Source organism: Cervus elaphus, chromosome 29 (assembly GCF_910594005.1).
Source record: "Cervus elaphus chromosome 29, mCerEla1.1, whole genome shotgun sequence".
Classification (NCBI taxonomy): domain Eukaryota; kingdom Metazoa; phylum Chordata; class Mammalia; order Artiodactyla; family Cervidae; genus Cervus; species Cervus elaphus.
In genome coordinates this window covers 25,210,020-25,233,536 of record NC_057843.1, presented here as the reverse complement: position 1 = coordinate 25,233,536, position 23,517 = coordinate 25,210,020, and the positions used below count along the sequence as shown (strand labels likewise).

At 38.3% G+C, this 23,517-nt stretch overlaps 1 protein-coding gene across 4 annotated transcripts in view; it reads left to right on the top strand.

Moving 5' to 3' along the window:
- Positions 1-23,517, top strand: part of ADAMTSL1 (ADAMTS like 1) — a 1,078,174-nt gene that overhangs the window by 800,054 nt on the left and 254,603 nt on the right. For all 4 annotated transcript variants that reach the window (XM_043891080.1, XM_043891079.1, XM_043891082.1 and 1 more), the window contains 2 exons: positions 5,832-5,943; positions 10,318-10,456. In XM_043891080.1, coding sequence (XP_043747015.1) covers positions 5,832-5,943; positions 10,318-10,456 — 251 coding nt within the window. The remainder of the gene's footprint in view (positions 1-5,831; positions 5,944-10,317; positions 10,457-23,517) is intronic.

Here is a 23,517-nt window from a genome sequence, read left to right as displayed (position 1 = left end):
TAAAGTTGGGTGCTAACATTTTTTTTTTCATTATTTTTACTGAATAACCTCAAATCTTAGCATTTCCAACTGTTAAAATAATGGAAAAATTGAGTCTATGTTTTATTCCAATAATAACTAGCATTTTTATAAGCCCTTTCTGCTACTATCCTGTTTAAAGCGATAGCTTTCATAGGAGGGCAGAAAGTACTATTGGGCAAGGGCTATGTTATAACAATATGCTTCTTTTTATGAATTTTATCAACATAATCAATTTTACCAACATTTTATTAACAAAAAATGATTGTCAAGATGTATGTAAAACGGTGACCTTTATTAAATGCCTTTGTGCTGTGCTTAGTCGCTCAATCATGTCCGACTCTTTGTGACCCCATGGACTGTAGCCCTCCAGGCTCCTCTGTCCATGGGATTCTCCAGGCAAGAATACTGGAGTGGGTTGCAATGCCCTCCTCCAGGGGATCTTCCCAACCCAGGGATCTAACCCACATCTCCTGCATTGCAGGCAGATCCTTTACCGTCTGAGCCACCAGGGAAGCCCAAATGTCTCAGTCTACTATATTTTAATTTGGGGATGTTCTGGCAGTTTGTGCTAAGTCGCCTCAGTTGTGTCCAACTCTTTGCAGGAAGGAGACTTCCAGGCTCCTCTGTCCATAGGACTCCCCAGGCAAGAATACTGGAGTGGGTTGCCATGCCTGCCTCTAGAGGATCTTCCTGATCCAAGGATCAAAACTACATCGTTTAACTTTCCTGCATTGACAGATAGGTTCTTTACCACTCATGCCACCAAACTCTCAAGAAGCTGTAATGCTTCCAAGAATTTGTCACAAATAATAGTTTGCAATTCCAAAAATGCCTGAAAGGACCATAATCAGTATCATTCATTGGTTGGTTCATTCATACATTCATTCAACAATTATTTGAATACCTGCTGTGTGCCAAGCACTGTGGATGATCCTGAAGAAAGAGGAGTTTGCAAGATGAATGATACTTGCTTTGCAGAATATGGAAGAGAAAGGCAATAGAATGACAACTGTATCAATATTAAGTATTTGTCGCCACCTAAGTGACTATTTTTGGGGGCTCCAAAATCACTGCAGATAGTGATTGCAGCCATGAAATTAAAAGACACTTACTCCTTGGAAGGAAAGTTATGACCAACCTAGACAGCATATTAAAAAACAGAGACATTACTTTGTCAACAAAGGTCCATCTAGTCAAGGCTATGGTTTTTCCAGTAGTCATATATGGATGTGAGAGTTGGACTATAAAGAAAGCTGAGCACAGAAGAATTGATGCTTTTGAACTGTGGTGTTGGAGAAGACTCTTGAGAGTCCCTTGGACTGCAAGGAGATCCAACCAGTCCATCCTAAAGGAGATCAGTCCTGGGTGTTCATTGGAAGGACTGATGTTGAAGCTGAAACTCCAATACTTTGGCCACCTGATGCGAAGAGCTGACTCATTGGAAAAGATTTTGATGCTGGGAAAGATTGAAGATGGGAGGAGAAGAGGACAACAGAGGATGAGATGGTTGGATGGCATCACCGACTCAATGGATATGAGTTTGGGTGAACTCTGGAAGTTGGTGATGGACAGGGAGGCCTGGTATGCTGCGGTTCATGGGGTCACAAAGAGTCGGACACAACTGAGTGAATGAACTGACTGACTGAAGTGCCACAAGAAAGATCTTATTATCGTGGCATATTCTTGAAAGCCCACAAAAGCATTTAAAAATATTTTTGCAGTTTCTTGAGGGTTTTCTATCACTGTCCACCACCAGAACAGCCCAAAATTAAAATATAGGAGACCAAGGCATTTAATAACCCTAACCCTAACCCTAACCTCTTTTCCATTTGATTCCCTTCCTAGACATACTGATTTATTTCCACCATTTCCAAACCCTCCTAAGTCATGACACCCCTGGCTGCCCTGAGAAGAGGTGACCAAGTTGAGCCCTGCTGTGGCTTCCGGCTCGTGGGTCTGCCTACAGCTCCCTTCTGTCCACCTCTCCTTATGCCAGAGCAACAACTCAACTGCAAGCAATGCGGGTGAGAGACCCGTGACTGACTGCCAGCTCCCCTGCTGGCCTTCTGGGGCAAAAGTTTCTACTACATCCAGAAGAGAAAGGAACCCAGTTGAGGAACATCCCAAGGTTCACAAATTACCTGTTTCCCAATGAGAAGGGAAAGTATGGCATTTCATAGTATGAAGAGCCTATGTGAACTTGATGTCTTCCATAGGTTTGTAATATCTCCTTGATTTTTACATGGACTTAAAGCTCAGCAATTATCCATATACACATTTGTACTGCCCTGCAGCTCCATCATGACACCATCATCAATTCCTATGAAAAGTGACCAGTTTTTGTCTTCTTCTTGACTTCCAGTATGAGAAGTCATTAAATTGAGTTAGAAACACTAAATCATTGTAATTATAGGAGAAAAAACTTGGTTCAGAACATTCTTCTTCCTTATTTACTTGAAGAGGTCAAAATTACATACACCAGATGGTTTAGTTCCCTTAAACAAAATTCTAATGTGTCAAAATGACTCTTTCAATGTATACTTGTGAACCAAAATCTAATGTTGAGGATTTAGGGTTTATAAAGCTCTAGACCTAATGATAAAGAGTCCCAGTAGCCCAGAATTATTAAACCCAAGAAAAAGGAACATGGTGGTTTATCTCTGTAAGCAATGATTAGGTCATAAAAATCAGACTTTCAGTCAGCCTCTTCTTTTTATTTAAAACATTTTTTTCTACTCTAAAGTGTAAATGTAAAATTAAGAAGATAATGAGAAGCATTACAAGGATACCACTAAAGATGTAGGTTCATATCTTCACAATGCTAATAGGATTGCTTGATACCATGAAGAGAATGGCAGCTTTAGAGCCAACCAGACCTGCATTCAAATCCCTGCTCTTCTGTTTCCTTGCTGTGTAGCCCTCAAGTACTCACTTCACCTCTAGGAGCCTTGTTTGTTTCACTGTAATGTAAATGTGGAAGGGAAGACAGAGTAGTTTTAAGATTCTATTTAAGGTAAATAAAATGTCCCTTCTTGGCCTTTAGGCTAAGATCAAGTTTGTGGGGTGGGGGTGGGGGGACTTCCTTGCTGGCTCAGTGGTAAAGAATCTTCTGCCCTTACAGAAGACTCATGTTTGATCCCTGCCAAGTCAAGAGATGCAGATTTGACCCCTGAGTAAGGAAGATCCCCTGGAGTAGGAGGAAATGGCAATCCACTCCAATATTCTCACCTGGAAAGTTTCACGGGCAGAGGAGTCCATGGGGTCACAGAATCAGATGCAAATGAGCGATTGAGCTTGCACACACAAGATGTTTCCTGCACACGGTTAAGAATGTAGCACTGGTTGTTGTGGTGGTTGTAGCTGTTATTATTAAAAACCAAATGGCAGCTATTGAGAGGAGAGAAGCAGGAATGCTTTCAGGGTGAAAGGAACCAAGCAAGATTATGAGGTCCAAGATTTGGATGCACCATGATGGATTTCATCTATTTGAAATAAGACCTCCCTATTCTTTCCAGTGTCTTTTTATATCTAGGCAGAGAGTCTCCACATTCATGGTCATTGTCCATCATTTTCTTTGAACTCACTGAGAACAATATTCTTTCTAAGCTGCTGGCATTTTTCTCCCCTTCACCGTGGTATTTACTAACACTCTCTCTCAACACTAAAACTCCTTGTCATTCATGAGGTGGACATGAGGTGCTTTTATTGGTAATTCCCAGGGAGCTAAAAAAGGACCTGATCCACTTTTTTTTTTTTTTTGCTTCTTTAAACAGACCAAAAGATAAGCCTGGACACTGTAGATGTCATAGAACAAGTTTTCTCCAAATATTTGGGTGTTATATTTCTCCTCATTTTGATCCCCTCCCCCCAACACACCCAGGGTTCCCAGGTGGCTCTGTGGTAAAGAATCGGAAGACATTGGAAATGTTGGTTTGATCCCTGGGTCAAGAAGTTCCCCTGGAGGAGGAAATGGCAACCCACTCCAATATTCTTGCCTGGAAAATCACATGGACAGAAGAGCCTGACAGGCTACAATCCATGGGGCCACAAAGAGTCGGACACGACTGAGCGACTGGAACACACAGACACACACACTCCTAGACTTAGTTTAATTTCTAGCATCCTTAAAAGGACCTTAGCAAAATAATCTCTCTCCACGTCTAAACAAACTTCCTGGCCTTTTCATTTTTTTATGGAGCTTGTGTTCAAATGAAGTCCTCTTCTAATACCTTTCCAGCATGATAATCACACCTCCCAAGAGAGCTATCAGTTTTTGTGACCTGGGGGAAGAAAAAAAGCTTTCCAAAGACTGTGATTAATACTCCCTCCATAAACAAGCAATTAGATATCCTGTATCTGACACATAAGACTGAAAAATACTAATCTGTAGGCCATGCTCCCCTTCTGTGAAAGACATGGTATTGCTTCAGCTGTTTTTGCTTTAAAGTAGGGAATCGTATCACTGTTTATTCTAATTAGGAAAGACTGGGATGCTCCATGGGTCAGAATCCTAGCATAATGTGAGATATTCTATAGCTTTCCTCTCATCTTTGCCCTTTGCAATGCTTCCAGATTTTCTGAGGAACATCTCATATTCTCATCCCAGTTCCAAAAACTGACATAGGGGTTAGCACCTGTTCCTTGTTTCTTTGTACCCGAGGTGTTTAATCGTTTCTAAACTCAGTAGGAAAAAAAAGTAAAATAAGGCTATCTAAAAAAAAAAAAAAAAAAAAGCTGAAGCCCAAATCCATCAATTTCTCCTAGGTAAAGGGCACTTAGAACAATGCTAAGCTTGAAAATATTAGCGAAGACTTACGGCACGTGAATCTATGGACTCTTGCTTCTCTAACTGTTGCAATGGAGTTGGAGTAATAGGTGGTCCTCCAGGCTGTCCATGGAACTTCCTTTAGTATAAGAAATAGCCCAAGCCTTGCCTTTGCCCAACTGTTCAAATATTGCATGTCATTTGTCTTTGTAAAAGCAATGCGTTGTTCCTGTTGGATACTTTTCCTTCTCTTTCAGTTTGATTTTGTTTCCTCAACCTTGTACTTTTAAACTATTAAAGAATTATTAATAGTTTGAAAGAATTGCCTCACATTCCCCTCTTTTAAAAAAACAAAAGAGCTGTAATTCCCATAAACATATGTTTTATTTGAAGTAAATGCTTTTGTAATGTAAGTTGGTGCTTTTCAAAATTTGACTTCTGGACTCTCTACATTTGAATTGCCTTCATTTCTGGGCTTGAACTCAGGAATTTGCATTTCAGTGAGCTTCCCATTGGTAATTTTGCACATTAAGATCTATCAATCACTCAATTGCCAGGAAACTCCCAGTATGTTTTAGAGCAAGAGGAGCTCCTTAATTCTTTAGCTCTTTATTTCTCTTGACCAGTGACAGCACCTTTAGTTTTTTTGAAGCAGATTGCACTTATAATTTTCTTAGAACAAATTATCTATTTCTGAAGCTACATTGAAAAATTCATATAATTTTACCTGTTGTACCAGAGAGGGTGAAAATAAAAGAGGGTGAGGGAGTCAGTGGCTTGGGATACAGTCTTGCTAGAATCACACATTGAGACCTTGTCCTGTGGCCGCAGAACTGAAGTGATGATGGTGATGGTTTCTGCAAGGACCATTTGCTGGTTAGATGGTAAGATGGGTGATGCTGCTATTGCCCCTTCTCTCCCATTGCGGTCCTTGACACAACCTGAGACCATCATCACTACCACACATCCTTGTCCAAGCTACAAAGAGCCCAGAGGGCGCCCCTCCATCACACTAGTTCCTCTGCTTTGCCATTGTCTCCTGCAGATCCGCAGCTCGGGGCCCGAGAACAGTACAGTCCAGTTCATCTTCTATCAGCCTATCATCCACCGATGGAGGGAGACGGACTTCTTTCCTTGCTCAGCGACCTGTGGAGGAGGTAATTCTGTTCACTTAGTCTAAAAGCTCTTGGCATCCCTGAGGGAAGACTCGGCTGCTTTAAGAATAGAGTTGCTTTAGCATATGCAAGTGCTGTGTGGACCAGATTCTTTCTTTTCAATGGGGCCAAATCCTGAAGCCTTCCCTTGAGGTGAGGTAGATACCTCAGTCTAGATGCCCCATGCACATTTTCTGGCTGTAGAGTCCCATCAGAGGAAATAGTCTTTCCTTCTTTCCTTGATTCATTAAAGTTCAGAACAAGCAATGTCATAGCCTGGCAACAACTTAGTCTGGAGGCAATTTTGTTCATCTGAGAACAAACTATTCCTCTGGCTGAATGAACTTATCTATTCAGGAAACAGGTGAAGACTGTCTGTAATCTTCTGCATAATGCGATGTATCCAAGAAGATTCAGAGATTAATTTAAAGAAAATAGTTTATTACTATAAAAAAAAAATCACTGCACTGTAGACTTAGGCTCAGTTATTTTTTCAGCTCTACCCCATCATCCATGCAATAAAAGGAATGCCACTTGCCTTATTTATACTTTAAAACACATCCCTCCTGAAAAGTCACCAGATGAATTCCCATGTCACTCCATCATGTCTGTAACATGAACAGTATTTTGTGTTACTGGAAAAGGTCCCCTCCCCACCTCTTTTCTTTAATGATTACTTAAATGGCTACATAATCATTTATTTTGATTATTTTATAATAATTTATTTAACTATATACTTACAGAAGATCATTCATTTCATTTAAACTTTTCTTTTATAATGTAATGAATAGCTTAATACCTAAGTGTTTTTCTCCTTTCAAATTATTTCCTTGGACTAAACTCATAAGAGTTTCAGAATTTTTGTGGCTATTGGCATATGTTACCAGAATTCTTTCCAGAAGGGTAATCAGCAGTCTATGAATATTTTAGTTTCCTTGCCAAGTGAGCCAGTATTTGTGGAGTACCTTTTTGAAAATTTTGGTAATTTAATGGTTATAAAATTGTATGTCTATTCCTTTAAAAATGAGCACATAAATTCTAGCTCCATCTTCATGAAAACCTGTTAATTGGCACTGTTTAAGTAACTAATCCACACATGTATAACTGTATTATTTTGACAAGAAAAAAGGATAGAACCTCAAAATGAAGACAAATGACTCTCCATTAATTCTCATAAAACTATAAGAACATATAAGTCATCTTTAGCTATGTTATCTATGTCTACATAATGTGAACAAACAGTTGAAAGTGAGGTTTTATAGAGCAGTGTTAGATTTTACCTTAAAAATAAGTGCTTTCCCTTGGTTGTTACATTATTATTAATTCAACATTTTAAACATTTCAATAAAATAATGTTTCCAGTTGCTCTGTCTATGCTACATAGAAAATTTGTTTAAGAAAGTGCCAATTACTTTGATGTTTATGGGAATATGTTGTTTTGATACATCTGTTAATGACTAACACAGGAAGCAGTTTCAAAAAAAGAAATCTAAGAAATTATTTTTCTTTCTTTCTTTTTTTTTTTAATAAAAGCCATGTTTTGAGAGAATAGCAGTTCAGTAATAGGCCTGTTGTGACAATTTCACATAGGGCTGTTGTTGGAGTGCAATTACAGTAACCTTGATAATCATCTGGTCCCATCACTTCATGGGAAATAGATGGGGAGACGGTGGAAACCGTGTCAGACTTTATTTTTGGGGGCTCCAAAATCACTGCAGATGGTGACTGCAGCCATGAAATTAAAAGACGCTTACTCCTTGGAAGGAAAGTTATGACCAACCTAGACAGCATATTAAAAAGCAGAGACATTACTTTGCCAACAAAGGTCTGCCTTGTCAAGGCTATGGTTTTTGCAGTGGTCAAGTATGGATGTGAGAGTTGGACTGTGAAGAAGGCTGAGCGCCGAAGAATTGATGCTTTTGAACTGTGGTGTTGGAGAAGACTCTGGAGAGTCCGTTGGACTGCAAGGGGATCCAACCAGTCCATCCTAAAGGAGATCAGTCCTGGGTGTTCATTGGACGGACTGATGCTGAAGCTGAAGCTGAAACTCCAGTACTTTGGCCACCTCCTGTGAAGAGTTGACTCATTGGAAAAGACCCTGATGCTGGGAGGGATTGGGGGCAGGAGGAGAAGGGGATGACAGAGGATGAGATGGCTGGATGGCATCACCGACTCGATGGGCATGAGTTTGAGTAAGCTCCGGGAGTTGGTGATGGACAGGGAGGCCTGGTGTGCTACGATTCACGGGGTCGCAGAGAGTCGGACACGACTGAGTGACTGAACTGAACTGAACTGATAATGGCTTACTATATAATAAGGCAATTAATGTTAGACTCATATATAAGTCAAACACTTTGGGCTTTATTTTCCTCACATCTAAGTGAAAAAGTAGAACCAGCAGCAGTTCACAAATGTGTTGAGCTCTCAAATCCTTTCTTCAAAGGAAAATTGTATTAGGAAGCCAGATAAAGGAGCATTGCTCAGAGATCTGGAGGATGTAGAAACAAGCCTCTGGTTGCTCATACAGTAAAGAATCTGCCTGCATTTCAGGAGACCCAGGTTCGATCCCTGGGTCGTAAAGATCCCCTGGAGGAGGTAATGGTAACCCACTCAAGTATTCTTGCCTGGAGAATTCCATGGACAGAGGAGCCTGGTTGGCTAGAGAGTCGGACACAACTGAGCAACTAACACTTCCCTCACACTTCATGGACCATAGTTTGAAAATCTCTGAGGAAATGATCTCTAAATTCCTTTATATGTTTCTAGTTCCAGATTCAACTAGTTGAATATTTTGCTAAGTCTTAAGAATTGCTACATCAAATACCTTGTGAAACTTTAGAAAACACAATTACCTGACCATTTTGGTCTTTCATTTCATTTTTGTTCTAAGTTTTCATTTCACACACTCTAGAAGAGCTTCCCAGCTGCATTTTTAAGCTGACAAATTATGGTTTTTAAAAATCATAATCTCACATTCAGAGTTTACTTACTGCTTGTGCCCACATTTTACTACATGATAAAATTCTGTCCTTAAGTAGAAATGGTTTTCTGGAAACCTTATAAAATAATTAGCTTGTCATCAGATTATCTGCTTGAAGTATAATGTAATTGAAAAACAGAAGTATATTTACTTTTATAAAATATCGTTTTGCTTTTTGATTTTCTTATGAGACAAAAAATTAAGTGGAACATGTGTTTTTAGCCATTACTTTCCATACTTTTCATCCTTACAGTAAAGTTGTTAAAAGCTCTTTATTTAGGTCTTTAATGAACAATTAATTTTTGTGGGTGGTCTGAGAACACAGCCTCAAGTCAGGAAATCTGGTTTATAAGTCTCCCTCTGATTTCCTGAAATCTTTTGCAAGACTTTAAACCACTCTAAATCTGACTTTCTAACACATATTTAACAACAACAGTATTCAACCGCTGTCCAGGGGGAATACATTTTGGAGTTGATGAGGGTTAGACTGATACAAAAGCCCTAACTTTAAAAAATACTCCATCTACATTTACTTTTCACCCCAAGAATCTAAGTCTTCATCACCATACCACCAGAAATTCATAGGACAAAAAAGAAGCAGGTAGGAAAACTAATACATATTATGAGTAGAATTCAGTATTATTCAGTAGCATGATTTCTTTTTTTTTTTTTTAAACAGAGGATTTCTCTAAACAGTGGAAATTTGCACATGTAAATCAAGAAATATTGGCTACACAGTTAGAAATGGCAAAGGATTTTGAAATAAAAATTGAACAGTAGGAAATTTTTTGTTTTTGTTTTGGTTGTTTAGGAAAACTTGAGATTTCATGATGACTACTGTTTAGGTCTTAGTCATCAGTTTACATCCATTCAGTCCATTCAGGTTGAATTTAGGCAGTGGAAAACATGTGTTTCCAGGTAGGTAGCTGATTCTATATTATGGGTCACCACTGACCAAGAGGAACAGTGTTGGGATTTTTTTTTTTTTTAATTTAGGAGTTTATTCACCCTGATGCCCCAAGTACAAGGGAGGCAGTTTTGCACCCTCATATGAGATGGTTTGTAAATAAATATCTTTTGGATACAGAATTCTATGTTAGACTTTTAGATTATATAAAGCAAATTAATAAAAATAGTTCTTATGGTAATCTTATAGCTTTACCCTTACGTAGTTCAAACCTTATGGTATCATTTAATTATTAAAAGTTGAGTGGAAAAACATAGCATTTGAGGCCTGTAAAAATTAAAGAGCCTTCCATTTATCTCTCATTGGCCCTGAAAATGACTTGGAGCACTGGGAAAGAATTTTCATTAATATGAGATGAACAAAATAGCCTAAGGGAATACATTGCATTGATGTATACATTGAAACTTGCCCAAATGGCTTGATACCACAGGTTACCAGCTGACATCGGCTGAGTGTTACGATCTTCGGAGCAACCGTGTGGTTGCTGACCAGTACTGTCACTATTACCCCGAGAACATCAAACCCAAGCCTAAGCTTCAGGAGTGCAACTTGGATCCTTGTCCAGCCAGGTCAGTCACATTTACCAGTTTGTTTACTGTAAACATAAATCAAGTTCAAATAAGCTTCTTGAATTAAAAAGCGTTTAGTTAAAAATAAGTAAGTGCTGCTGCCCAGTGTCCATTCTTAGTTGTGGGTTATTAGGACCCATGCCTCTTACTCTTGCTGCCGTAGAATGCCATCTCAGGGTCCATGGGTTTTCCATTGGTATTGCTGCAGGTAAAGCACTCTGCAGAGACATTTTCTCTTCTGATTTCATTTCATTCTGGTTACTTGTTTCTACTCTTAACAAATGTGATGGTACAGTGTTCTCAGGATTCTTTGAGATGATCAGAGCAGACCGTATTTCAGGGTCACAGTTGACCCATTTTAGCCTGTGGTGGGCCACATCAATGAACCAGAATAAAAATCAGCCTTAGAACAGTTCTTCCACATTTAAATAAACTCAGCCTTTGTTAAATAGAAAGCAGGGCTTATTTCTAATAGATTTTTTTAAAGGTCTTTTTAATTAGAAGTCCTAAAGAAACACTTGACACTTTCCACATATGTTTACTTTGGGGAAACCATAGTTGGCCCTCAGTTATTTGCAGGATCAAGATTCAGACTGATGAATGAAATATTCCAGATGATAAGTAGTCATAGAAGTATGAGTCAGGAATATTTTCATGGTGAACATTTGTCTTTTTAATTTCAACACTTCCTGGTAGTTCTCTTTGTTAATATGGCTTACTCATCCTCAACAAGTGGGAAAGGATGTATGAAAACTCTTCTCCTACAAAACTCATCATGTAGACCGAAAGAGAATCCTTTCTAAGAGCCTTGGATTTCTGAGGAATACCTCAGTTTGTTTGTTTTTTTAAATCATAGCTTACTAATTATATATTCATAAAACTTTGAATAGGTGAACTACTACATGAGCCAAGTGGATGAAAATTACTCTATCTTTGAATTGTAGGCAATTTGAGTTTTTTTTTTCTGCTGTTAATTTTCTAAAGTATGTTTTCTTGTATTATTTCTGCCTCACATTCAGAAATTCTAAATTCTACATGTGATGTGAAATTTCTAATGTTAATTTACTCATAGAAATCATATTATCCAGCTGGTAAAAGGGAGAAGGCAATGGCAACCCACTCCGGTACTCCTGCCTGGAAAATCCCACGGATGGTGGGCTGCAGTCCATGGGGTCGCTATGACTCAGACACGACTGAGCGACTTCACTTTCACTTTTCACTTTCATGCATTGGGGAAGGAAATGGCAACCCACTCCAGTGTTCTTGACTGGAATCCCAGGGACAGGGGAGCCTGGCGGGCTGCCATCTATGGGGTCGCACAGAGTCGGACACAACTTATGCAACTTAGCAGCAGCAGCAGCAGCAGCTGGTAAAAGTGAACTCAAAATAACAGGTTTTCATTAAAGAAATAGAAGAATAGATATTTTATAAATATATAATTTAGGTGAAGTTTAATTTTGCTTCATATTCCACTAGAAAATTACATTTTAAAGATTGGATATGGTATAAAAACTAAATGAGGTGTGAAAATTTTGTTTGGACCCCTTTATTTTGGAAATATTAAGGATATGAGGTATTTTAGCCAAGATAATTCTAGCTCATGCAATTCAACCCTAGTTTAAAGTTTTCTACTTATTATATGCATCTTTATCCATATCTATACCAGGAGGACCAGTGAGTGAAAAGCATAATTATCTCAATTCAAACAGGTTGACTTAGCCAAAGAGAGATTTTGAAGCTCTTATACATAGTTCCAAGAAAATTTATGTATGTATTTCTAGGAGAAATGAAGGATTCACTTCCCATAATTGCATGTAAAGCTTTTCCCCTCTACTAAAAAAAAAACTTCAGTGAAGAGATGGTCATGAGAAACAGCTGTGAAATAAAAGCATTTTTTAACAATTTTAAGAAACATGTTTATAGTCAGAAAAAAATCTACTCATTTTTTTCTGGCTTCTGATTTTTACCCATCTTTTCTGTTGGAGTAATATTTTTGGCCTATTTCTTATTATTCAAGAGCAAAAAGCTATTCTACATTGAAGGAATTTTGTAAAATTGATGCTTTTTCTATGTCTGTGTTATTTTAAAACATCTAATACAGCACATGTATAAATGTTAGGACAGGTGGCTATTAAAAAAGAGAGAAAAAGAAGTGGGAAAAGGAGAAAGGAAAAATAAGAAGTGAATGTCAGGATGCTGCTTTTTTATTACATAGGTAATTAAAGAAAGCTGTAAAAATTAAGACTGAGCAGAAAGAGAAGTTTAAGAGAAAACTGCTTTAGGAAATGTAGATACTCTAGTCTGAGGGTAAGATAGTGCACAATTGCTATGAAATTCACTGAACTCATTTAAACACCTGGGATCAAAGCAACCTTTCTGAATTTCGAGAAAAAATAAGAAGTGATAGTCTGAGGAAAGGAGTTAAAGAAAGTCAATAAGTCTGCCTTCCCATCAGACATAGCAGAATCAAACACTCAAAGAACTGTTTTCTAATTATAGATTTAACTGTCTAATAGTGACATTAAGGGCTTCCCTGGTGTCTCAGACGGTAAAGAATCTGCCTGCAATGTGAGAGACCCAGGTTCAATCCCTAGTTTGGGAAGATCCCCTGATGAAGGGAATGGCTACCTACTCCAGGTATCCTTGCCTGGAGAATCCCATGGATTCTTCCATGGACAGAGCAACCTGGCAGGTTATAGTCCCTGGGGTCGCAAAGAGTAAGACAGGACTGAGCGACTAACACTTTCGCTTTTCTAGTGACATTAAACCAACACCTTTATTGGTGACAATAAACTAAAATCTTTGTGTCCAAACTTAGAAGCCCCTAAAAGGGAAAACACAAGATGTATTTAGAACAGATATAAAGTCACATATTTTGGAATCAAAAGAAATTTATTAGTCATTGAGATAGTTCTTTACTTTTCCTGTATTAGACTAGGATTGTTAGCCTATTATTTGAAAGCAAATTCACATTTAGGTAGCCACATTTATTCCCTGTCAAGATTGGGAAGTACCATGGACAGCAAAAAGACCCTGCTAGACCTTATTTTTCTCACCCACTAGTGGGGGGTGAGAAAGTTATTTGTTGCATTAAATTAGTGATTTTCCAACTGTGCCTATAAGCTGTTGTTCCATGGAGTTGCTTCATTAAATTTCATTGTATATATTTTGAAGTATCTTTAAACAATAACTCACAAAAACTATACTCAAACATAAACTAATTTTAACTTGTTCAGGCTAAGCTAAATTGTAAAAATTGTTGCAGCAATAGTAAAAATATTTCACTACCAAAGGAAATACTTTTTGCCCTCATTATTAAGTTCTTCTATTAGGATCTGTTTAATTGAAAAAAAATATCCTAAGATTAAGGTGAGCTATAAAAATTGTTAGCATTAGCAACTGCTTCTCTGGAATAAGAATTTTCTCATTACTACACATATAAAACCAAAATAACTCAGAAATAAACAGGTTGTGATAACCATTACTATAACCCTTAACGCCCAATTTTTCTGTTTATCAGAATAGCCTCACTGTCCTCATTAATTTGCTTTATAATTAGTAGATGTTATATATTTGAACTAATGAATGACATTACTTACTCATTTCGTTCACCAACAACATCCATAGGTCTCCCTGGTTGTAGATGGATTCATCTAGTCATTCTTGGGGCTAAAGAGATGGTTGACGTATAGTCTATTCTTTCCAAAATAATTTTTATGTTTTCATGGCTTTTTTTCTGATCCTTCATGCACTAAATCAGAAATTTTGATAAGTTAAAAGACTATAATGAAAACAATAAAATTCACTAATAATTTCCAGTTGCCACAGATAATCACTATTAACGCTTTTGCTAGATTTCTTTCCAGTTTTATCTATAGCTCATAACATAGGTAAGGTCATTCTTATATGATAGATGCTTAGAATTCAATGACTTAACATTCTTGGTTTCCATTATTCAAAAGCAAACCTGAATGTTTGTGACACGTAGTAACTTGACATTTTGCTGAGACAGGAATTTGAATTCCTCTCACTGTACAACCAACAATTGCGCTTACCTGGTGGCCAGCTGCTCCATCCCAGAAAAGCTGTATTGCTCTCTGCTGGTGTCGTTTATACACTTTAATGACGTGATAAAATACTTTGTTTCCAGGCCAAAGACAGTCTCAAAAAGGAAGCCAGAGCAATGCTTATAATGAGAAGGAAGAGAAAGTGAAGTTAAAAATTTAATGACATTTAGCTAAAATGAAGACTGTTTCTCACTGGTGCCTCAGAGCTATGGCATCTCATCATATACTAATCTCATCAAATACTGTATACACATATGCTGTATGTTTTGGTAATGGTCCCTACATGGGCACTCCCAGAAGTCCAGAGGCATGTCACTTCTGGATATCAGAGATCTGGGCATGTTTAACTTGCAGGAACCTGGTGGGCTACAGCCCATGGGTCTCAAAGAATCAGACACGACTGAGCACGCTGCTTCATTGACTGAACACTATAGTTCCTAAGATGCTTGTAATCTTATCAAATATAAAATCCTTGTGCTTGTCATGCTATAATCATAGCTTCCATTTTACACAAGGGAAAATTGTGGTTGTTGTTTAACACAGTGCCTGATGCTTTATGCAATAGTTTGTGTGATTGTTGCTTCTTGGTCGAAGGGTAAAGTCGATCATGTGGCCAGAAAGTTTCCAAGTGTATGCCTGTGGTTCAGCAAAAACTAAAAAGGCATAGTTTTAGTTCCACTAATAAGCACCTTATGTTTTCTGAGTGGCTTTCAGTGTAAAAAAGAAAATGCTACATTTGGCCATATGTATCTCAGTCTAGGAGACTGGTGAGACTGTTAAGGCTGTCTGGGGGAAATTGTGCAAGACATTGTTTGTGAGAAGATCAGAGAACCACCTTTTCAGATTTTTTTTTTTTTTTTTTTTTGGCACAGACTTCTGCTTTTCTCTCCAAGGCAGTAATGAAGGGGGCTTAAATTGGCAAGGGTTGTTCAAGCGAAAAATGCTCTCACTCATCACACTATCATGGTCACAGTCATTAGCAAACAAATCTGTTTTTTGCTGAAACTACATCCAGATTCTCCCTCCCCTCAAGGAATTCAGAGCAACAGTCCTAAGCAAATGCCCAAACTTGTATACCCCAAGCTGCAGTTCTTGGTTGAGTTCAACTGGACTTTTTTTGTCCAGCTCCATTTAATTTGACAGCAAATTGCGTAAGTCACCCCTGGCCATGGACCAAAGTGTGAACAAAAGCTCAGAATTGAATCCTAATGCAACTGAAATCCTGAGGCAAGAGAAATCTGCATCGTGAGTGGCAGTATGTGCAGTGGACGTGTAAAACCCACTTGGTGACTGACTAGTCCAGTGGTCATTACGGTACCATGGCGACTAGGAAGGCAGCTCTGGAGCGACACAGCTTGGCTTGAGATCCTGGCTCTGTCACTTACTGGTTTGAGTAGTCTTTGGTGAATTACTTGTTCTCACTAAGCCTCAGTTTTCTCGTCCTCTGAAGGATAATAGCTGCTTACCTCATAGAGTTGTCATGAGGAATAAATGGTGTAATACATTTAAAGAGCTTAGCAGAGTGCCTGACACATGATAAGCACTCAATAAATATTAGTGGCTGCAGCTATTATGGCTAAGATCACAGTTATGATAATGTTGATGTTACTTCAGAGAAACTCCTAAACTCACCAAAAAATCAGCTTTCTCCTCCATGAAAGGAGTTGGAACTCTAAAATTGTATCTGGGTCTATAAAGGTAGTCCTTTGTTGTTGTTTTAGCAACAAGAGGCACAAATTCCTAGGAAGTAGCTTCCTGAAAGCAATTCATATTTATCAGATTTTTTAATAAACATGACCCTGAGAAATTAAGATAATTAGCAACTCCTAAAATCCCAATGTGTCATTATCTAAAATCCCCACTTAACCACTTAACCATCTGTGAGACATTGCCATTTAATCTGTGTGGGGTTTATGCCTTGTCCATCTCCAAAAAGGGAGAACTCAGTGTAAGGGCTAAAAAGCAGTTTAGTCAGTAAGCAGTTAAAGTATAATGAAATGTTTTCCTAGTCACGAAGCTCTTGTTTTATTAAAATAGGTAAATTATCTAGAGAAGTGACAACTTCCTTCTTTTCTCTCAGCCTCATTTAAATATACTACTTTAAGTAGCTAATGAATAAGCAATAAAAAATACCATTGTAAAAATCTCATTTGCACTTTCATGCATTTATGATGAGATAAATAAAGCAGAGTTCTGTTGCTATTTAGAGAGCATCATCATACCCTTCCGAAGTTTATAAACCTCCTACCCATCATCAGACAATCAGCTCTTAACTCATTTATTGGGACAATTCAGTTATTCCACCAAGCCAGCTCATCACTAATAATAATGATCACTTTGTATATGTAAAGTATAATTATTTATGCAGTTCTTTTAATTAACTCATAAGTGAATAGAACAGGTATTATCATCCTTCTCATTTTTAACTTCTTTCTATCAGTTTGGCTTTATTGGCCTTACTAACTTTACTGAATTTCCCTAGGCCTTAGCTTTGCCATCTGTCAAATGAATGTAGTATACCTATCATAGAGTAACTATAAGGAGTAAATAGAATGATGCATGTAAAGCTCCTTGCAGGATGCCAAGCACTCAACAAAATTCAGTAATCGTTACTGAGAACCAATCCTACAAAATGGCTTCTTGCCAACGTTGCTTCTACTTGAAGTGTCCACAGTGCTTTCACAGCCTTTATCTCTATTCAGTTTTACCTTCTCTGGGGGGCTAGTATGACAAAGATAATCATCTGTATTTACAGACAAAAAACTAAAGCCCAAAGAGGTTATGAAACCTCCTCCAAGTCAGGGTGGGCAAAGAAAAGCTGGGTCATGAACCTAAGTGCCTCCACATCCAGAGAACCTCCTGTATTACATGAACTCTGATCACCTGATTGCTGGTGTTGGATGATGCCTTCAGCAACTCATGAGATCTGGTTTAAGCCCACTATAGACCTCCACAGCCAGCACAGCACTGCCAATCATATCAAGGCAAAACTTGGTACCCTGGATCTTTGAATTGACCACATATGCCGATTAAGCAAGCCTCTTTTGTGTAAGTGTAAATACTGATATTTACTCAAATCAAACAATTAGCAAATCACTTAGGTCAATATGAGAAGACCTAAACAAAGTCCAGGGAAATATTAGTCCCTCTTATTTAAAAGCAATTCTGAAATTACATTCATTAATATCAAGAACATTTAACCATGGAAGTATAGTTGTGAGAAAATTATGATATTTTGGATCAAATGATCAAAAACTCTCTAATAGTTGGTCCTATAGCAAAAAATGAATATATGTGTTTAAGATGTTTTCAGATCCTGGACAATGAAGCAGGGTTCTTTTGGTCTGGTATTTAAGGTATATGAATGTTGACTGGTAGGTACCAAGTTGAAAAAAGTTTTTAACCTATTTATAGAATGTTTCCTTGTTTTCTAGATCCTAATTTGCCTCTCTAAATGACAGGGAAACCTGCAGTGTTTCATAAAGTAACCAAATTTCAAATAGGAGAGCTTTTGAGTTAAGTACCTAGTTTAGTGGTTTTCAGTCTGTGGACCACAGAACTCTGAATTCTGTCCTCAGCAGCCAGTACAAACGGAACAGATAAGATAGAGCTCCGAGAGATAGGTTTCCAGGCACTTGTTCTTCATCATAAAACTCCTGACTTCATGCAATACTTAGATTTTGCAGAAGACCAATGCAGAAGTCCAAATGTAATGTACTCAAAGTCACTCAGAAAGATAGTTAACAGAGTAGAGAACAGAGCTTGTATCTCCCAATTCCTCAGGGGGCCCCTGTCCTCATTACGCCATGCTATTTTGTATTCTGCCACTCATGAGAAAGCAGATGCTTGAGTCTCTTCCAACTTTTTATTACTTTTCTCCTCCCCCATTATAAACAGTTGCTTAGGAAGAGATTGGTTTCTATTGCCTTGTAGTTGTTGAGAGATTACTCTCTTCTGTGCCAGAACTGTTCCCACCACCCACAGTTTCATTCATCTTTTTACTGAGTACCAATCCTGTGCCAAGTTCTGTGCTTGGTACCATGGCGAAGGCAAAGTTAAGTCAGCCAGAATCTGGACCACAACACTGCCCAGAGGAAGTTGAGTTGTACGGTTACAAAACAGCATGCTCTCTGAAAAGACACATGAGACAAACAGGGAAGAGAAGATTGTTTTAAAAACCGTCATAGCTGTTTCTGGAAGATGCCCAATAGAAGAGATGTAGAGTCTAGCCAAGCAGCTTAGAAACACCATTGCCATTCATCTATCTTCCTCTGTCCCAGGTCACCCAATCACCCCTACCTGCCAGAGCAGCCAAACCAGTCTCTAAAATAGCATGCCCTTCACACAGGTGACAGAGCTGGCAAAAAACAAGGAGTGGGACTAGAGATGTGCGTCATCTTTAGTGCAACTTGTTTAGGAGTTTTTTTTAACCTTGTTCATTAGCTTTCTTTCATTCAGGATGGAAGTTGTATTGCTTGCTTTTGTGTATGCACGTCAATGGCATGATTTCATTGGCTGGTTATTTACTAATTGCCTCTGTGCAGAGAACTGTGTTAAAAGATAGAGTAAAGAACCAACATGGATTTTGTCCCATAGTGTTAAACTGAAGAAAACATTTTCATGGTTAAAAGTTAGTAGACAGTTAGAAGTGATGAGGGGAACTTGTGCTATGAAAGAGGAAGAGAGAATTGTCTGGCTACATGTTGAGAGGAAACATAAGGACAGGCTTTAGAACAGGTAGCACTTATTTCACCAGGTGTTATGGACATCACTGGGAAATAAATTATCTGTTGCTATGACAACAGTGAGCTGGACTGGAGCAGGCAGTGCCTGCAGGCAGAGAAAGCTGTTAGGAGGATAATGTAAAGGGGCCTAGATTCATGTCAGAGAGATATATTTGGCAGACATCACAACTGGAAGAACTCAGTGTCTGTAGGGGACATGGGAAAGAGAGGAAGCAACGATGTCCCACGGTACCCAGCCAGGGTGGATGGGAGAAGGGCAGTGTTCTGAACAGTAACAGTGATCACAGGAGAAGAGACAGTTTGCAGGGGAAGATAATGAATTGTCTGAAAACAGTGAGTTTGACAAAGTGAGAACACATCCAGCTGTCAGAATGTCAGAAATGAGGCTCTGCAGCCCCAGAGAAGAGACAAGAGGTTTTGAGAGAGGCATTGGAAGGGAGTGTTGAAGCCATGAAAGTGGCTCCTTATGATCCATTTCCAGAAGATCCCAGAACCTGGCAAATTAGATGCTCATGGAATTAATAGTTATATTAGGGCTTTTCTTGGAAAGAAAGATTTATCACAATAAGTAAATTTCACACCTGAGTAGTGTGAGCCTGAATATGGCTTGATTTTTAAAGTCAAGAATATTGTTCTAAAATAGCTCCTGAGATGGTTTCAGGACACAGACTCAATCATCTTTAAATGACATGTGGGAATTGAGATGACAGCCTCATTTCATCCATTTATATCATGCTTTCAAATGTTTCTGTCTTTTGCTTTCTCAGAGTTTAATTTTGTTTTTCTTAAATGTTCTAATTCCTGAAAATAGAGAAGCATAAAAAGGAAGAAAGGGAAGAAAACACTCTTAATCCAAACACCAGGAACTAACAACTGTTTTCAGTCCTTTTCTAATATATTTGTACAAACATACATACTCATATATATAGACTTTACAAAAATGATTATATAGACAATATATACATAAGTTTTCTTTATATTGTGGATTATATTGTCTATTCTATTTTGTACTGGATTTTTTCAGTTGACATTGCATTTGAACATTTTCCATGTCATTAAAAATTGGTTGAAAAGGCTTCATGTTATATACTGCATACTATTTCTTTCTATGAATTTGCCGTAACAGGAAGCATTCTAGTGTCATTGGACACAAGCTGTGAAAGGATGATGTGCAAGTCTTTCTTCTACTTATACCACATGAGTTCATGGTGATCCCTTCTTCATCCTAATCTTCTCTTCCCATCACGACCCCTGATTTGGGGGACTTCAGATGGAATTGGGTCACTGTCCTACATGACCCGAAAGTACATGAGCAGTCAGAATAGTGAAGGCAATGGAGAGAGCAGTCAGAATAGTGAAGGCAATGGAGAATGAATGGTTTTACCCCCAAACCAACTGTTCATTGTATTTTCCCTTGTGATCATTTTTTTTTAATTATTTTTGCCTCCTTCCCCACCCCCTCATATATTCAGACACATGTCTGAATACATACATATATATGCATACACACACATGCACGTGCAAAGCAAGACCTAAGCATGGAAGGAAGAACTTCTTCAAGTCCCTAAATGACATTCTTTTTCATCATTCTTCAGTAGGTACACTTTGTCTAAGAAAAAGATAAAGTGCCTTAAGAGTAAGCAATAGAAAGTTGAGTTTAGGCAGCACTGCCTGGCCCTCTGTGACAGTGTGGTGAAAGGCCAGGCCCATGGCATAAACCCCAAGAGAGAGCAGAGCCCATGCACATGAATATGCATCAACAGGACTGGACAGAGCACCATTGTTTTGATATCTTTCTGTTTTCACAGGTGCCATGGAGTCATTTTATGAGTCTTCACCATGACCTATGCCATAGAAAGACAAATATAACTATAGTTTTGCTGAATCCAGATTTAAAGCTTCTTGTTCAAACAGAAACATAATTTCTGAATCAGTCCAATGTGAAGCCCAACATCTTGAATTCTATAACTCCCTTTTTTCCCCTTCTTTTCTTCTAGCCTGTCTCCTTCAATATTACTCCTTCCATTTTAAATCTCATCAGCTGGTAAATCAGTTGGCAGAGATCTGTAACAGTTCTTTCTAATATTCACAATGACAAATCATAACTATAAATCTTTCTAGGAAAGAAGGCTGCCATTCTACATTTAGATCTGGATATAGGCATGAGAAGAGATACTAGGGTTAGCAAAAGTATAACAGCAAAGTCAGTTCTATGTAGTCCTTAATTATCTATTATCAGACCTAGGTTATTAGAAGAACTTTGGAAGGTTGGAATTCTATCAAAAACAGTTCTTTTAGAAAAAAATTTTCCTTAATGATTAGGCAGAATTACTGGGAAGTGATCACATGATCCTAACGAAAGACAGGATTTACCTTTCACATCTGATTTCTTGTCAAAATAAGACCAAAACGAATAGGATGTTTCTGTATCTTGGAAAAACATGGAGAAAAGTTTAATGTTAATATTCATCCCATTCTTTTGTTCGTTAAGAGTCGAGGGATTTTGAGCTTCCTCAAAAGGCATCATTCATTTTCATGAACATTGTTATTGAAGGGCAGTGCACATAGATGTACCATGAAAATTTAATCATACAAGTGAATACCTTTAGTCATTCAGATCAGCTAAAGACAACTCAGTCATGTGAGATAACTAAATTAGTTCTCCAATGTTTATACTTCTTGAGAAATCTACATTGAAAGATTTTTTCCCATCTTCTCTCAAACTTGATTTTCCCTTACCTTTTAGTAATTTCTCCAGGAACTACTCTTTTTATTACTTCCTCTTTCCTCCTTGTCTGTCATGATGTCCAGCCAGTACTATTTTTTTTTCTTTCTGTTCCATAATACACCTAGCTCACTGTTTCTACCCAAAAGCTTAGGTTTGCTAGCCATATTAAAATCACATGCTGTATCATTCTGTATCAGAGGATAAGATCAAAGTGAGTCTTAATGTGTTCATTTTTACATAATCATTTTACTGAATATGGATATATAAATATATACTCACCCATTCATACCAGATTGGAGAAGGAAATGGCAACCCACTCCAGTATTCTTGCCTAGAGAATCCTGTGGACAGAGGAGCCTGGTGGGCTGCCGTCTATGGGGTCGCACAGAGTCGGACACAACTGAAGCGACTTAGCATGCATGCATGCCTTGGAGAAGGAAATGGCAATCCACTCCAGTATTCTTGCTTGGAGAGTCCCAGGGACGGAGGAGCCTGGTGGGCTGCCGTCTATGGGGTCGCACAGAGTGAGACACGACTGAAGTGACTTAGCAGCAGCAGCAGCATTCATCCCAGATTAGAATACATGAGTTCCTTCAGTTTTCAGAAGAGGAAGTTGCTGTCATTTGTCAGATGTAAAATAAGTTCTCACGACCTACCATGCTTTGCCCCAGCAAATACATGACATCCACGGATTGAGCTCAGTCTCCCACTCTTGATAGAGAGTCTGTTGTACTAGCCCTTCTATCTGAGATTCACGAGTCATAAATCTCCCACAAGTTAGGGGGCTCAGCAAGAAGAAAGTCTTGTCAATTGGAGGCTTTACTTGAAATCAGTGAGATAGGTTCATGTACTTTACTAGAGTCCTAAAGGCCTCTGAGGACTCCCACATAGCCTATAATATCATATCGTGTGAATCCATTAGCCATATAGCCTATATCATTTCTTCTGGCTCCTTTAGTGTTTATCTCTAAATCTCACAGGTTTCCCAGGGCACCAGATATAGTAACAACAGTCAAAACAATTACAGCCACCACCAGTTAACACCATATCACATTTTATAGACCACCAAAAAGATGTTTCATCTTTATTATCTCATTTTAACTGCCCTATCTTTGTTTTGGTAGGGAATGTGCTTTTGTTGATAGCTGCCTACTGTGTTCACTCGTTCCCCTTCCCTTTTTAATATAACCAAGTGGCTGCTCTCCAGATTTTACTCAGATCCTTAGATCTGCCAAAAGTGCATTACCTATTTGCTAATGCACGTTACATAGTATTGTCAGTCCCCAGGTACATACTCTTACATATAGCTCTCTCTTTCATCAGGAGCAAGACAGTAACTATAAAATTGCTTGGTGAGCATCTGGAAGTAACATTAATAATGATGATCATAATGACCTCATAGGATGTATAATTGGGGGGATTAAAGAACATTTACAAGCTTATTGTGTCATAGTTAATGATGAGGTGCCAGGTTTTCTTGCCACCACCCTTTCCCCTGGTATTTCCTGCTTGGATCAGAGA